This window comes from Vigna umbellata, chromosome 1 (assembly GCF_029865625.1).
Source record: "Vigna umbellata cultivar VRB3 chromosome 1, Vumbellata_1.0, whole genome shotgun sequence".
NCBI lineage: Eukaryota > Viridiplantae > Streptophyta > Magnoliopsida > Fabales > Fabaceae > Vigna > Vigna umbellata.
In genome coordinates, this window is record NC_142165.1 from 44,241,663 (window position 1) to 44,259,470 (window position 17,808).

Here is a 17,808-nt window from a genome sequence, read left to right on the forward strand (position 1 = left end):
TTTCTCAGGTCTTCCAACAACTTGGCTGCACTTCCCATCCTCACAAAAAGTAGCCATCAGTACACTATCTATAACCATTGGGTTTACACCCCAATATCAGACCATATTTCCTCTATTCAACCAAACCATCTTAACAGCATCACAGCATCAATTCAGTTAAATCATTTCATTTTATAGGTAGGAATTTCCTACAACAGTACTTTTCTATCTATTTATTCAACCAATTAACTTGTACACTTTCTACTACATTTTCCTTATCTCACTCATTGCCGCTCGGGTAGTGAAAATTCCTCCCACTAAATTGGTATGATTTAGCAGTAGGAGTTTAAAAAAAAAACAAAAAAAAACAGATTGAGGTTGCATGGTGGGTCTATCATCGATCTAATGTTCTCGAGTCTAAGTGCATTATATCCAAATCAGTCTAGCTAGCTAAATACATTATGACAGAAGGTATCCAACTGGATCAGAGTTCCCAGAACTACCGGTGGAACTTAACAGACACGCGATAAGAACCTCCACTTAACGGGGTCAACGTGAACATAATATCCCAAAACGGGAAGAAGGGAAAGGAATAGATAACCAGCTGTACATATCTAAAGATGAACAATGGTTGAAGAAAAAAATGTGTATACTCCAAAAGTTGTTGTTCAGGGTTCTTCCTTCACAAAGTAACTCTGAGGCAAGGAAAATTCTTCTTCGTGAGTAAGCAAATCAATCTCATCATCATCTGTTTTCTGAGGAAAAAAGATAAACCACTATATTTTATGAGCTCTCAAAATCCATACCACAAACCCACGTCTTATTTGAGGGGTAGCAAGATGAATGGGAAGAACCACAACTTAATGATAACATACCAGCATTTCTATGTTGTAGAATCGATCCAACAATTGAAGAACCTCCTCGGCAGAAAAGTGTCTGTCAAACTTCCTCTTTAAAAATTCCATCAGACCATAAAGGACAAAGTGGCGATGTATTCCTTCGTGAAAGCAACATGAATTGTAAGCATTAAATTTGATGAATCTTGATCCAACTAGACTTAACTATTTAACAAGGGAAAACTATATAGATAAAGAGCGCATCCAAGACCCACCTTAGCATAAACCTTGATAAAAATAAGAAATGCAAAGTATCAAATAACAGCTAAACAAGCAACAATTACATATAATGGGTTCATAAATGAAACTCAAGAAAGTGCAATTCAGTTATCGCTACAAATGCTTACTGTTTTTACTCGAAAGGTTAGTGCAAATACTTGACAAAAGTTTCTCAATCAATGCTAGAAAACAATTTATTTTTAACCATATTACTTGTTATATAGTGTTCAAATCTAACCAGATATCACTTACTGCAGAAACGGACAAAATTTTACATTTTCTCAATTACGAAATGTCAAAGTAAACAGTACCACCACGGAGCTTAATGCAGTATACTTGGCCTGAATTCTATTAACACAAAGCATCTTTTCTTTGCGATCCCCTTTCCAGATAATAAATGTCTTAGTAAAGGAATCATGCTCAAGATACAGAAATCACTCATTATTTAATTTAAAACTAGTATCAGTATTATTAAAAAGGATTTCATGTATATAAAAATATATTGTAAATCAACTGTCAAGCACTCCAAATATATGCATTCTATAATTAAAAACAAATATATAAGTATCTTATCCTGGAACAGCACAGAAAAGACAGTTTGAAGTTGTAATATAACTGAAATAAATTTTTATTGTTTAAAATAACGTCACGTGCTATAGATTTTTACTGAATAAAAAATAACTTATAAAAGGAGTAATAGAAAATAAGGCCATTACCCTTGATCTCATTAATCTATTACTTAGATAAACTGAAAATTGTGTAACCAAATTGCAACTTCGGCAGTTCTTGTAAAAACTATATGTACCAAAATATATCTTAATCAATTTTAGGAATCATTTATAAGGGCTTAAATAGAGAAAATAACCCTCTCCCCAAAGGAAAAAACAATTCTAACTAAAATCCCACTTACTAGGAAGTGACATAATGCCAAATTCCATGATTGGGCAGTTGGTACTATATTCCACAAACTGTAAAGTACCAACTTCTATTGGGGACACGAAAGTGTAGATATCAAACATCTACTAACGTTGCAACTTCAATTGTTTTCTTTCTAGTCAGACAACATTACTAATTATGCATTGGTATTTTTTCAGTTCAAAACAACAAATTGTATTTTACATTCACTTTCATATTTAATTAGAGAAAATAGGCTATGTACTGATAGTGTAAAGCATATTTATACTAACATTCAATTGACAAACCACCATGTATGGTAAGTTTGTTGACTTTTACAAGAACTACCTTAAAAGCCATACCAACAATGATTGGTTGGCTGACAGTGTAAAACATTTATACTGACAGTCCATAGTCATTAAACTCATTTAATTACACATAATTTTGCACCCACATTTCATTTTGGAAAAGAAAAACATTATTTTTCCTTTTCACTAATCAATACCAAAATTTTTATATCAAAATCATTCACAATCCTCAAAGAATTATGTGTGCATGTGCATGTATGCACACATGCATGTGTACTACCTTGTAGCCTCATTGGAGGGTAAATCTCAAGAGCTTCCAACAATCTCAGCTCCAATTCAACCTGTGATTGCTCCTGTCACCATAACCAGATGTCAATTCCAAACCAAATTCAAATTTCAAAGAGAGACAGAGGGACAGAGACCTTGGGTAGAGAGGAAGCAGAGGAAGGGGGAGGTTTGCAAGGAGAGTGGACGGACATGCCATCTTGTTCCTCCTCTTTGGGTTTACCAGCTCTTCCACCACTGCTCATTTGTGTCTTTATATACTGATCACAACACAGGTTACATGAAGATAGGAGTATCTCAGATTGAAACTGCAGGAAATGGAAATAAAAGGTTGGAACGAGAACATAATTCATAACTACAAAAAGGCAGTTGGACAGCGCCAATCATTATGACATTGCAGCCTGTGCATTCACGTAGTGTAGCAGGATAGCATGAACAAGTTATTAATATTTCAAGCTTAGTAGTTGTTAAGTTCTTAATTGTGTGGGTAACCAAAGCTAATTAATATGGCAGAATCGGCACAGCACATGTTAAACTGAGGAATATGCAATTTGTTCACTCTATTGCTTACAATCTGGCAATATGGCAGAACCGGTAGAGCACATCTTGAAATGAGGAATTTGCAATTTTTTCACTCCATTGCTTGCAATCTGGCATACATTTTTAGAATGACAAAATTGGCACACATCGTATTCGCTGTTCTATGCGTTTCACCAACTGGAATAATATTCATCACTTTTTTTATAAGTGCAGAACTCACTACAGCATCTCAAAATAAAATTGGTAGAATCCAACCCCATGTCAGTTACAATCAAAGGCAAGAAAGAAAAGTGAACCAAAATAATTGAATTGTACAAAATGTCATGCACTGTAGGATAAATTGTAACGGACACGCACAATGAACCACAGGCTCTTCCCAGTTTTGTTTGACCAGAAAGAAGAATGTATTATCTAAAATATGGGAAACTGATTCCATTGGACAAAGGGATTAACCTAACCAAAAGTATATATATTATGTATTTTGCTCTAACAGTCCAAATGGGGTCAACATTTGACATGTATCAATCATTACACATATCAACAGCAAATAACCACCGCTTGTCAAGCCAGGTGGCAGTGTATAGGCATAGTTTTTGGGAGCATTATTGGTGCTAAATTTGCCATGGTGTATTACATCATTATTACAGCACAATGGTCTGTGATCGTCATTGTGAATGCGATTTCCGCCACAACGTCAAGGCTTTTGGACTGCAATTGCAATCACAACAACAACCGTTTTTCTCCACAATTTTCTACAACAACAAGAATCCCAAAGAAAACGCGCACCCATAGTGGAAAACCTCACTTACAAGTGTGATCAACTTCTCAAATATCACAGTTACCCTTTATTTTGCAGAAAAGGGAATTAATTTTAAAAAAAAAACAGAAAAGAAAAACAGACAGAAGAAGCAAGAAGAAGAAGAATAGCAGTAGCAGCAGGAATGAGGAGCAAGAAAAGATTAATTTGAAGGAAAAAGACTGTAACTTGAACGAAGGAGAAGGGCGTAATCTTACCAATTGATGACTGGGCTTGGCACGAAACGCTGGGTGAAGAAATTGAAGAAAGCATAAACCCTGGGAACGAGAATGAGAATGAAAAGAACAAGTTTATAGAGTAAATGAAGTGAAATATGGGTATTTCTTTGAAATTAATCTGGCTTCATTATTTAAATTAATTGAGCAAACATACAAGTGTCGTAATTAAAATCAAAACTTCAATTCCAAAATTTTCTTATTTAATATGATTTAGGACATGAAAGTATTTTTACATTCCCTAAAACATTTTATTACTTTCCGGTTTTTTTATTTTTGAGAAATTTGTTTGATTTTATTAGTAGTTAATAATGGTTGATATTAATAAACAAGTTCATTTATAATATTTTTTTGAAGCTTTCCTTCATTCGGGTGATTTTTAAAATGTTAATTTGAGAATTATGTCTTTCTACATGTGTTTATATATTTGAATTTTTTTTTCCATAAAATATTATGCATCAAAATATTTTTCGAATTACATAATTCAAAAACCTTTTTTTAAAAAAAAAATATTTTTATAATAATACAATTTAAAAATATTTTCGAAATTTTATGACTCATAACATTTTATTTTGAATTCATGCAGAGCATAGCATACAAAAAGGGATGTGGAGAATAATTTGGTCTTTTAACCACCTCATTAGATGCACTTTAAAACTATGGAGGTGTAGAAAGAAAAGGCCTAATACTAATATATGTGTCCAATACTAATAATGTATGTGTCCAATCTTAAGCTAGATCACCCATTTTTCTCTTTATTATGGGTAGGACTCCTACCTTAGGAGGTCTTACTTCGTCCATTTCTTTTTACAAATTTTATTTTATTTTCCTTGAAATATAAAAAATGGAAAATCTTTTCTTTGACACCAATGCACTACTTTAACAACTCACTTTTAAAAATATTATAACAATTGAAAAGTAAACTTTTTTGTATTTATATATATAAAAAAAGATTGAATGATAAAATAATGAATACAAAGTGAGTAAATTTTTGTAAGATATCCATTTATCAATGTGCATAGAAAATATGTCTTCCATCATCGTTACATTGTGTAACATGAATGCTAGAAACTTCTTTAGAAAGTGGGTTCGAAGCTATTAAATCAGTTTAAAAAATTAAAAGCTAATTAAATTGAAAAGAGATATTTTTTTATTGTTAATGTATATTTCATGTGAACTATGAATTTATGATTTTGGTAGCATACGAATCATTTTCCAAGAATCATACATAGACACACTACAAGAAAATAGAAAATTATCATCAAACAAAGTTTATCAATGAATCAAATTTATTAACAAATTATTAATGATAAAACATTTGTTAATAAATATTATTAATGAATAAAAAATTTGTCAATAATTTCTTAGAAGAAAATCATTAATAATTTAGTAACCATTTTACGGATAGATTTATAAACAAACAAACAAATTGTTGACAATAAAAATTGTATATTATTGATGAATCTATCAATCAATTTAAAAAACAATTATTACCAACATATTTAAAAAAATATCAATAATCAATAAAATTTACCAAATACAAATTTTGTTGGTAAGTAATTAAAATATTAAAATATGTTAATAAAATTCATCAATAAATTTATTTTTATTAACAAATTTATTTCAGTAATTATACTGGTAATTAAAGTGGATCTTAAAATAAATAAAATGACGCGATGGTTAAAAAAATTTAAATTATTAATCAATTTAGTCCTTAAATTGCAATAATAAAATAAATTATCATTTATTACAAATGTTTGATTGTGTTATTTCTCCTAACTACTTTTTTTTAAAAAAAAAATAAGTCTAATTGTTTTATTAATGTAAAAATGAGTAAGATAAACCAAATATCTATAAATTGTTTTAAGATTTTAAGTTGAATATAATATTATATTTTTTTATACGAGCATGTTGACGTTTACGTTTTATTTGTTTCGTATATCTCCCTTCAAAAAAGTTTAGATTTGTATACCTTACTAGGAAAATAAAAATAATTGGTAATTCATATTTTTAAACATGTATTGTCTATTTCAATACCTTTGGAGTATACATTATATAAGTTGAATGAGTAAATTAATTGATGATGCAGAGTTTGAAAAAGTATTTATAAATGACAAATTTGATTAGCTGTTAGAATTTGAAGAAACAAAATTGATGGTTTAGTCTGAACTAAAATATGAAGAATTAATTTAAGAGTGTAGAAAATAAAATAAAAAAATTGGTTATAAATATTGTAATAAGAAAGAAGGTCCCACAATTAGGGGTGGCATACCCCAGAAGAGAAAGGGAAAGGGAAATTAAGAGGCATGTCCCATACTCACGAGGTTAGTAGAGAAACAATAAAGTAAGGAGTATCTTCCTTTTCCATACCTTCACTCACTCAAACTTATTTAAGATTCTTGTCCCTCTTTGCTTTCTATACCTTTTCAAATATCTTTTCATTTCATTTTTCTATTCATTGCATTCAATTCTCTCCCTCAATCACACATGCATGTTGCCTCCTAATACTTTCCCTTACATCCATTCTTCAACTACACTACTTTCACTTTCCAACCATACTCAAATTATATCAAATACTTCACCACAATTCTAATAAACTTTACATTCATTCTATCAAAAAACAAAATAATAGTTCTTTACATTAAATTCAGAATTCATTCCTTTCATTGCACCTACAAATATATTTAAGTTATTTTATTTTGAGAAAAATCTAGGATATAAAAACAAAAACCATTTGAGTTTCTTATAATATTAAAAATGAAAAAAATATATTTTCACTTAGATTTTTTTGTAACTTTCTTACACAAGTGTTATTATTTTCCTTATTTATTATTTATTTGTTATTTTGCTAACATATTTAATAAAAAAATGACATGTATATTATATTAAAATGTTATTAAATAAATTTATATTAACATATATTTTTTCACTGATTTATTATTTATTTGTTATTGTGCTGATATATTCTATATTTAATAAAAAAAATATGACATGTATAATATTAAATCAAAATATTATTAAAAAAATCTGTATTAACATATTATTTTTCGTTAAAAATTATGTTATGTATTCTATATCACTCTTAATAATAAAGAAACTTCAAAAATATACATTTTTATTCTTTTAACTTAATCGGATAGAAACTCACTTTAAGAAACAACCTTTTACGATGAAGTAACAATTTTTTTTGTAGAACATGAACCTTTTTAAGAAGAAGAAACTAAAACGGTTACTTTAATGTGTTAAGAAAAGCAATAATTCTTAAACAACTACATAAAGGAATTGGCAGTAAATTAACCTTAAAGACTATACACAGAAGTAGTTGATTTATTCGTGTTGAATAAATTTTGAATGAAGAAAAATAATTGAATGACATTGAAGTGGTTATACCTTATAGTAGATAAGGATATAATAGATAAAGGATAGGGTTGAATTAAAGACTTCACAAGACACATATGAATGTTCATATACATTACTTTCACCCATATATTCCATTTCCCTCTCTTTTCTACAATATTCCCTGTACTCACAATAATATATATAAAACAAACAAACAACAGTTTTTAAATTATATTAACAAATTTTCAATTTGAAAAGTTACGTACACTGGAATGTTTCTTCAATTTTAGTCTTCTTCCTCGGATTGCTTTCTGTTAAATACTAAACAAAGATGATGTTTTTTATATATTGTGTTTATTTAAGAAGAGAGACGATACACGTACACCGATATTGATGCCCTTTTCCTTCTGCAAAGTTCTCTTCTTCAATTCTTCTACGCCCATCCAAGCAAAACACAAGCCATCATTTGTCAAAAACAAAAGAAAACAACATCAAATGATGTCTGGTTGGATGCAAGAGACAGAAGAACAAAACTCTGCTTCATGGTCAAACCCAAACGCCAACGAGCTAAGCTGCTTCTACAAACCCATCTCCGACATCCATGAAGAATGGCACGTGCCCAACAGCACCACCCAGATTCACTCACATGTTACAGACACGGCTTTCTCCACCAACTTCGCTCATAACATGTTACTCCATCAACACCAACCATTACACACTTTCTCTTCTTCCACCAGCCTTGACCTATCTCAAGGGCACAACTTCTTCACCCCCAAACCCTTCTTTTACCCGTTGGACCACGCCTTTCGCGCGGGTTCCGATGTGGGGTTTCTTGATCCTCATGCTTTGAACAAGGTTCATCATGGTGGTGTCTTCTCCAGCTCAAGTGATAATAACCAGTTCGCCCTTCCAAATTTAGCAACCCTGTGTGCAATGCCTCCCCAACAAGACGGTGTTGGATTTCCCGGATTCAAGAATATCGTTGACTCTGATCATGTGGAGGGTTCAAGAAAGGCCTTGCTTCTGAGCACGTCCAACGTACTGAAACCCCTTGAATCGTTCCCTCCATCAGGTGTGCAACCAACACTTTTTCAGAAGCGAGCAGCACTGAGGAAAAGCATGGAAGATAACTGCAAAGGCAAGAGTAAAGGGAATGGCGATAGTAGCAAGAGGAAGACTTGTAATAATGGAGAGGATGAAGGGTCCGGGTTGAATCTTGATTCTGATGAGAGTGGTGAGATGGAAGAGAGTGGAAGGAACGGCGGAAACAGCTCGAATGCGAATAGCACCGTCACTGGCGGCGTGGATCAAAAGGGCAAGAAGAAGACAGGGATACCTGCGAAGAATTTGATGGCCGAACGCCGGCGAAGAAAGAAGCTCAATGACAGACTCTACATGCTGAGATCAGTTGTTCCCAATATCAGCAAAGTAAGACTTAATTTTCTTTAGCACCAAACTTGCTGCATTTATCCAATTACGTTCGGTTTTGTTTTTCATGTCAGACTTTTACTTCAATACAATCTTGTCTAATTAAAGATAGACACCATATGCAGAAACTTCAATTCCAAACATTGTAGCACAGCACTAGTTAAAAACACACAGAAAATAAGAAAAAAACATGTAAGTTTCATGATGATATGGAATGATTAAGCACGACTTCATTGATACTTTTTTCTTAGGAACTAGGGTTACTCAATCATGTTATAGGCTATACATGATTCATAATATCCACTAATAAATCAACAAATACATAACAAGTGATTGTGCAAGGTAGTGTTTATAGAAGAAGCTAATCAACATTTATCATGGTTCCATAGCTCTCTATGGTGGATATGATATGCATGGATTTGTTGAACTATTTGATAAGTTTGGTTTAAAACTAAGATGGACAGAGCTTCAATACTGGGGGATGCAGTAGAGTATTTGAAGGAACTTCTGCAAAGGATTGGTGACCTTCACAATGAATTGGAGTCAACAACACCAGCTGGTTCTTCATTGACTTCAAGCTTTCTTCATCCCTTGACGCCCAAATTACCAACAAGTATGCAAGAAGAACTTTCTCTCAGCTCATTGCCAAGCCCTAATGGCCAACCTGTGAGGGTAATGTATTGCTTGCCCTATTCTGGAACTTCTTCTTTTTTCCCATATATATGCTTCAACTCACATGCCTTTCTTAATTTCTGTTCCTATATTTGGGTATGAATATCATATATGTCACGACAAGAAAAAAAAAAAGAGAAGGTTAGCTCTTTCTTGTTCTTGGAAGTGCATGATTGCATGAAAAGGAGTATCTTTCTCATTTCCTTTTATATTCTTTAATCTAAAAACTAAACTAGAGAAAACGATAGAGTATATGTTTGTTTTAAGAGTTTAAATTCATCCCAATACTTACGAAGTTGGAAATTTCCCAAACTTTATATATATATATGAGTTTTAAAATGGAAATTCAAGGTAGAGTTCATTTTCAGAAAAGTAAGAACCTTGTTTATTGTTCTTTGTTGATTATTCGTGTCTTCAAAATATGTCTATTTTGATAGATTGATTTTTTTTAATATGTTTTAAAATATTAGTATTAATATATTTTGAAGTATTATACATTAAAAAAGGTCTGCAAAGATTCATCTTTACTAATGTATCAGTTTTTAATTAGGAACGGAGAAAGTTGAATTTAGTAATGTTACTCTTAAGCCAAATTCATAAAAGAGAAGTTTTTTTAAGAATTTCTTTTCAGTTGTTAATGAGTAAAACCATTTAACATATTAAAAGTCAAAGTTTATTCCTTATAAATAGATAGGGAAAATAATTAGCATTTGACTTGATTGAGTTGATGAAAAGTAATAGAAAAGTTTTGGCGGGAAATATAGGTTGATGTTGGGTTGAGTGAAGGAGGTGTAAAGATTCAGATGTGTTGTGAGAGGAAACCTGGTCTCTTGCTGTGTACCATGAGGGCTCTCGACAACCTTGGCATAGACATCCACCAAGCTGTCATCACCTATTTCAATGGATTTGCCATGGATATTCTCCGAGCTCAGGTCAACCTTTTTCTATTCTTTAATCCTCATTATAAAATCAAACCATGTGCATCATTTCAAATGCACTCACTATTCATATCAAACTTTTTTTATACTGTTATCATAAATCATGCTTTATAGAATATTCTTATAAAATTCAACAAACAAGATGCACTAATTCTTCATATTTTATTTTATGTCTTCCCAGGAACATTCCTTGCTTTATAATTAAGGTTGAAAGTTGTATTGAGATGATATCTAGGAATAAAAAACCATGGCTATTATGAATTGATGAGTTTTTTTTTATTATTTTTATTCTGAGGTCTAATTTTTTTCTTCTCTCAATCAGATATGTAGCGAACGTCAAGATGTCCATCCAGAGCAAATAAAAGCAGTTCTATTAGATTCGGCTGGCTACCATGGCATGATCTAGTGGCAAGAAAGAAGCTACAGGCACTACCTTTCCAAATGGTCAATCTAGCAATCCCAGTGTTTTTTTGATGCTCAAAATTCAAGTGTACTTTACAGACTCGTCTAACTTTTTGCTCAATTGAACTAGGAGAAAATTTATTTACTAATTAAAAGCACTGCTAAATTTGGGACCTTTTTGATTGTTGAAGTTGAAACGAAATCTGATGATGGTCTTCACTAGGTGTAGGGACATTCTGAAAATGCATGTTGGTGTCAAGATTGTTTCTACGATTTCATTTTCTTCCTTGTACAATTATTAGGGACAGAAACTTTAATGCAATGTTTTCTCTCTTTTTTTCATCTTCAATTAATAATGCTGGACAATAAAAAAATGAAAAGGAGATAAAGATGAAAATTAAGGGGGGAAAAAAGAACTTTTACTAGACAAAACTGAAAATTGAATGCTTGCTTCTAAAGAGGCCCCGATTAATGGGGTCTCATGCATCTAAGCAAAGAGTAAAGGTTTGGCCAAACACAGTCCCCACTGTAGGCTACTTTTAGTGTAGATAAATAATGAATTCCCTGGGCCAATGTTTATGAGACATAAAGGACAGAACCACGGAAAATAATGAGGTCCACAACGTGGGCATACAGAGTATGTTTCTTGTTCAGAAAAGTACAACCAATTTTATAATTTTGAAAAATTATTATTGGATATTGAACTATGGTGCTTTCAAGGAATGAAGTTTTATCACGTAACCACGTTCCACATATCCCAGATAGGACCACAGCACAAGTAGCAGTGCCGTCACAAATAACCACAAATACATTTCACTAAAGAATTTTCAAATCCTCCATCAAAGATTTCCAGACCTAAGTGTCCACTTTCTTCTCTCCTGACATGACTTCGACTTCAATCCACACCGCCCGTGATATGACGGTAATGGCCGCACTCGCCAAAACACCAAGCACAAAAATAGACTAAGACTTCGAGGCAAAATTAAATTATACATCCCCAAAAGCATATCAATCAATATTTAAATATCCAGTCATTTCCACGAGTTCACAATACTGGCACAAACTACCCCACTAAAATAAGAGACAATCATATTTAAAATCAGATCACCGCCCTTGTATATGAACTTAATTACATTAATGAGTTCGGGTTCTAAGGAAGCAAAGAGTAAAACTATGTACAGGGTAGGAAATTACATACTACTATATTAGGAGTTTCTAACAGGGAAGGCATATATACTAATACTACTACTTCAACGACGAGGTCCAAAATTGGATGGATACTCCTTCATGCCATCCATATTCTGATTCCAAACACAAGCAGTCACTTTATAAAACAGTCAGGTCCAGAATTAGAATTTTCTTCTTCAGGTCATATTCTCCAACTGGGGATGGCTTTATGACAGTCACCTACTACTTTCCACTCACTCCAGTTCGGAATCTGTATCAAGACAACACATTTTATACCATCAGATTCTCTCCTAGTAAACTGGATTCAAAATTCATACATGGGGAAAACAATAAATTATGAAGTTACCTGGAAGCTATGGAAATCAAAATCTATACGAATTATCAGGCCTCTGAAGCTGAATGATTCAGCTGACATTTATTTTCTTGTTGAGCGTCTGCACCTTCACTAGCCGATTGATTCTCTTCGTTCCTTGAACTTAAGGTACCCGGGCTCATTTTCTGAATCTCCTCTTTGGGATAGATATAAATTTTTCGTACCATAGCAACAAATTCCCTGAATTAAATAGAATTATGCAACATCACGCGTCATTTTCAAGAAAAAAAAAATACACCAGTATAGAATAAACCTAAGGAGTGCAATCAGAGATTCTTACTGCCAAGGATCATCACCAACAAGCATCATATCGCCCTCATTATCAGTGTAGACAATAAGCCAATCTTTTTGGGGAGAGGTTAATTCACCTCCGAATTCAAATAGCTCATCCAATTCAGCAATTAATTCATCATATGCACTGAATTTTGTGAGGTCCACCGACCTACCAAGTGCAATCCCTTTCTTGTGAACCTAAAATAAAAAAAGCATTAACTTTTCCTGAAAAATTTGTTGATGCTTACAAGTTAAAATCAGAAATTAGAAAGGGGGACGTACTTTAGTGCAACTTCTAGCAGAACCACCATTAGATTTGGGTTGAACATCTTTCAGATGTGGCTGAGAAGTTTGCGCAGGCTTTTCATGGTCGTCAATCAGCACACCATCAGCCGGTTTCGATCCCCTTGAATTCTCAGACTTTGGGTCATTTTCATATGTCCGCTGTTGATGTGTGGTATGCATGTGACCAACTGGCTCGATTGCAACATTTCTTTGTGATACAGAAGGGTCCAGAGCAATGGGGCTACTAAGAAGTGAGATGCCAAATAGCTTACAGTCACTGTCCTTCGGTTTTGATACCTCAGAAGGTTTTCCTGATATTGGTTTGGGTAACAGTTCTCTAGAACGAGGGCTCTCATATTGAGTTGACAGTGGTGGTGGCATCAAAAAGTTTCCGTGCGAATGATCAACTTTGTGTCCATGAAGCACAGTATAGTCACCAAATGCACTGCTAAATCTCAAATTCCCTCGAACTTGATCACCACCTTGAGCAGAGACTTTTGTATTAGAGTCCAATAGATTGAGTGATAGACTAGATGGCACTACAGGCCAAGGACTAAGAACATTATGTTTGCCTTCGCGGTCAAAAAAATGTTTTCTACTAAGGTTAGCTACAGGACCATTTTGATCAACCAACGATGGATGGGAAGCCTGATCTCCATGAACCCCAAAGCCAGAAAGCAGATCTGGATAAGTTGGTTCGTGCCTTCCCATTGACATCCAGCTCTCTGATCCATACCTTCTAGAGGTGGAAACAACATCAACCTTTTCGTCGTCTGCAGCAGATGACCATGCAGACTTCTCTGCCGTATCAGATTCATTGCTTTCGGCAAAATTTACTCTCAAGGTCGATAATTCTTGACCTTGCAAGACCCTTTGGAATCCACTTGCTGGCAAAGGGTCCACACTCACTTTAGATGATGCTGTTAATCACCAACAAATATCAGGTTTTGCAAACTCAAATGTATAGCAAAGATTAAAATCTTGTATATATCAAATATCAAAAGTAACTTGTCTGTACCTTCACGGGTAAGAACAGAGGAATCAGGGGATGATGGAACCACATTAGATCGAGGCCTTTTAGGCCTGGGCATTGGTAAAGGGTTAAGAGCAGGAGGAGCGAGAGCGGGCTCTATTTTCCATTGGGAAACTCTCTCAGGACGAGGTACGTTAGAAGTTTCATCCCACCTCACCTGGAAAAACATCACATAAAGGAAACTCCATTATAACATGTCAAATTCAACAGAGAGATAACATAGTGAAAATTGACAGCCGGAATGCAACCTTAAGGCTTCTCCATTTGGAGTTAGGCCACCTTTTTTGATCAGCATCTTCTATTCCCACAATGGTACCGGTAAACCTACAAAGTAGTCATTTCAAGTCTAGTAATTTCTTTCGTTACAATTATATGTTCAATAATAATACAGCACTGATAAGTTACATAGACAATTACATCTTAATCAGGAAAACAAAAAAGCTACACATTCATACCTTTGCTCGGGAGCCTCTTCACCTTCAAACCTCATTTTGAAGCGCATCCCGATGGTGTAATTGTTTTTTAGTGATTCCATGTATTGATCATACGGAACTATAAATTCGGCTGGACTAGTCCTGTAAATAAATTGGACACTACTGTAAATGCTGCGTACGGAAACAACGAAAAGAAAATACTCAAATTCATTCATGTCCATGCGGTTGTCCAAGGAACAACAAGGTACAAACCTAGGTTTGTAATACACGGTAAACATGGTTCCAGTCAATATGGCATGCCAAGCAGTTGCAAGAACACCAAGATGCATACTGTGGCTCGAGATAACCGAGGAGGGAACGTTACCCTGCTGCCTCATTGCACGCCTAACACCAACTCGAAGTTCCCCATTCTCACCCCTGAAAGTTCCCAAATTAGTCCGTCTGCCGAGAAAGCAAACTAAACCAACTGAATCTAAAACCCTATTCATTAATTAACAAACCTTAAAAATATAAACGCATCCCCAGCAACCAGCCTCTTGGAGCTGACAAAAACACTCCAACCACTTTGCAGCAAGTGCCTACGCGGTTGACCTGAAATTAAATCCACTCATTATAATAGGAAAAACACAAAAAACGTAAGAACACGAAGTTAAAAAACAAGATCTGTAGTTAATAATTAATAATCACCCCGAAAAATATGCCTGAATCGCCACTCGTTCCCGTGCAGATCCTTGGCCACCAACTCCTGGGTAGGTGGCTGCTTTGACATGTCCTGCCAACAAACACGAAACAGGGGAAGACACCCCCAACTTCAGCACACAAAACAAACAAAGCACGTGGAAGGGTAAAATGGTAAAAAAATAGCAAACCAACCAGCGGGGGAAGGCATTCATCAGCATGTCGTCTCAACACCGAAAATCCACCGTGCGTACTCGTATCAGAAGCCGTAAGTGTCTTACAAAACGAATGGACGTGAAACCGGGGAGGCGGTGCCGGAGGACCCTCCTTCTCCACCGCATTCTCGTCTTGCTATCATCCAGATCCACAAAGAAACATAAGGACGACGGCGTTGCGGAATTACTCCATACCCAGAAACTAAAAATAAATTAATTAACTTACATTTGGCTCAGGAAGTAAGGTTACTTGGGCAAACACCTCGTCTGTGTCTGGCTCCGCCTGAAAAATTTCGCCAAAAAAGAAATAAGTACCATGTTATTTATAACTTCATCCACCAACTCAGTTCTAAAGCCGAAAAATTAACCATTGCTACCTTGAGCATGACGTTGATGACCCGACAAAGGATCTTCGGTGGTAGATCGTAAACCGGCATATGCTGTTCCGCTACCTGATTTGTCGACGCTTCCACCTAATGTGCGTGTGCGCCATAAAAACAAACACTCGTGTTCAAAACCAAATATAGAAAACACAAGTACACCAAATTTCACTGTAGAAACCAAGTCCGCTTGCGAGAGACAGCGCCAGAAGCGGAACTCCGCCGAGTAGCGCCGCATCTGAACTACCTCTCACCGAACCGGTGGAAGAACACTCACCTGCTCAATATGTCCTTGAGGAAAGTAGAACACGCGCTCTCCTTCTCTAGGCACCGTCACCAGCGGACCCGCGCACGCGTGCCATAGCTCCCTGTAAAGCGCTGTTTCCGCGTCTGAAACCAAAAACATGTCATCGTCAAGCCAAACACGACACAAGGCACGAAGTAATGGTTTCGCGGAAAAAACCACGTTACCTCTGGCGGATGATGAGGAAGAAGCATTCTGAAGCTCTCCTCCAGCGTTCCTAACATCGTTGCAGCCGTTGAAGCCACCGGAACTGTTCTCTGCTTTACCGTTCACCGAATTTCCCTTGATCGATACCTCCGACGACGCCATTTTTTTTCCGTTGAAGCTCCTCACAGATCTCTCGCACACCACATGGCAAGATCGGAGCCTCCGCTTCTCTTCACTGTTGCAGAATCTAAGCAAAAAATCCTCAAACCGTGCGAGCAAATTAACGCACACGAAGAAGAAACACGAATTCACAGAAACTTTTTTTCTCTCTCTGTGTATCTCTCTCTACCTTCGGAGCACCCTTTCAACCAATCTCTCTCTCTTTCTTTGTTTCTCTCTCTATCTCCTTCTGTCTCTCTTTTTATATTTTATTTTATATTTTATTTGTTGTCTCCGAGTTGATAAATGGCTCGCATTGCAGCACCAGAACCAGTGTCGGAAGGGGAGACTTAACCAGAGTGGTCAAAACAGCGTGCAATCATTTAAACCGCGGTCAATTCTTAACCACTATAAGCAACCGGCTTTTACCGGTTGAGCCCCGTTGGGAACCGGCTACACCAGGTGGGATTGTTTTCCCTGGCAAGGCAGCGCGATCTCCTTGACGGCTCCTGGGACAGTGAAAGACGTCTGTTCTAACGGCGTTAACAGACGCGGATGAGTTATTGGACGAGGCATGTAACGCCGTTTGTCTTGACGGTGGCGGGAAAGTTGCACTGTTTTTATTGGGAAATGGCGTTGTCTTGCTGTGAACGGGCAGCGATATGCATTTGCAACGAGGGTGCATTTAACACCACCCGCGCAACTTAACCATAGTTTCCCTTTTCTGTTTTTTTTTCTTTTCTTTTTTTAGCCATTTAATAAATTGGCAGTGGTATTAGCTGTTTTATTATTATTATTATTATTATTATTATTTATTTTTAGAATTGTGATAAGAAGTTTGATGCGGCAGGACGGTAGGGCACCACACAACTGTGAAGACTGAACAGCAGTTGTCGCCCCCATTTGGGTCTTTCTCATCTTTCTCTTATCCCATCCATCTTAATGGCCATTGCATTTATGCATTTTCATATCGCAATCCAAACCCTCTTTCCATCTACCATTTTTCTTTTTATCCATTTTGCGTTAACCACTCAACTTCCTTCTTTCATCTCACCATATCCAAATCTCCCACCTTCATTTTACTCATCTCCTATATTCTTTTTTTTATTATAATATAATATTTATTCATTTCATTTTCTCATTCAAACTAGGAAACTCCCATTAATAGAATATCCCTTTTAAATTCTCTCTTGCTTTTCTAAAATTTCTTCCTTTTACTAATTTTACCTCATTTCATTTAGTCCAGAAACTCTCTAGTCAAAAGCCCAATAAAACTTGTTCAAGTTCAACAAAGTCTACGAAGAATATCCACACATACAATTCTGTATACTCGTCACCAGCACACAGTTCAACTATTGTATTTCCTTTTTTAATACGCAACTATTTTCCATTTTTAACCATCTCACA

At 35.2% G+C, this 17,808-nt stretch overlaps 3 protein-coding genes across 4 annotated transcripts; 1 reads left to right on the forward strand and 2 right to left on the reverse strand.

Annotated features, from left to right (window-relative positions):
- Window positions 1–376: 376 nt before the first annotated feature.
- LOC124839435 (uncharacterized) lies at window positions 377–4,287 on the reverse strand. Of its 2 annotated transcripts, none has more exons than XM_047315263.2 (5): window positions 4,136–4,287; window positions 2,719–2,889; window positions 2,577–2,649; window positions 855–976; window positions 377–734 (listed from the first exon to the last, which is right to left on the reverse strand). In XM_047315263.2, the coding sequence occupies exons 2-5, from the start codon at window positions 2,824–2,826 to the stop codon at window positions 648–650; spliced, it is 390 nt and encodes a 129-aa protein (XP_047171219.1). In that variant the 5' UTR covers window positions 2,827–2,889; window positions 4,136–4,287; the 3' UTR covers window positions 377–647. The 2 variants fall into 2 exon arrangements, with proteins under 2 accessions (XP_047171219.1, XP_047171227.1); XM_047315271.2 differs by having other exon boundaries at window positions 2,719–2,841; window positions 4,136–4,244.
- Window positions 4,288–7,692: 3,405 nt separating this feature from the next.
- On the forward strand, window positions 7,693–12,133 carry LOC148205467 (transcription factor ICE1-like). The gene is made up of 4 exons (XM_088103303.1): window positions 7,693–8,920; window positions 9,377–9,592; window positions 10,357–10,524; window positions 10,853–12,133. The coding sequence occupies exons 1-4, from the start codon at window positions 7,886–7,888 to the stop codon at window positions 10,934–10,936; spliced, it is 1,503 nt and encodes a 500-aa protein (XP_087959429.1). The 5' UTR covers window positions 7,693–7,885; the 3' UTR covers window positions 10,937–12,133.
- ARF2 (auxin response factor 2) lies at window positions 12,025–16,745 on the reverse strand. Its single transcript, XM_047300472.2, has 15 exons — window positions 16,263–16,745; window positions 16,069–16,181; window positions 15,789–15,884; window positions 15,638–15,694; window positions 15,392–15,547; window positions 15,206–15,290; window positions 15,019–15,109; window positions 14,771–14,935; window positions 14,540–14,659; window positions 14,333–14,408; window positions 14,070–14,241; window positions 13,049–13,971; window positions 12,774–12,964; window positions 12,467–12,673; window positions 12,025–12,370 (listed from the first exon to the last, which is right to left on the reverse strand). The coding sequence occupies exons 1-14, from the start codon at window positions 16,402–16,404 to the stop codon at window positions 12,502–12,504; spliced, it is 2,559 nt and encodes an 852-aa protein (XP_047156428.2). The 5' UTR covers window positions 16,405–16,745; the 3' UTR covers window positions 12,025–12,370; window positions 12,467–12,501.
- Window positions 16,746–17,808: the final 1,063 nt, after the last annotated feature.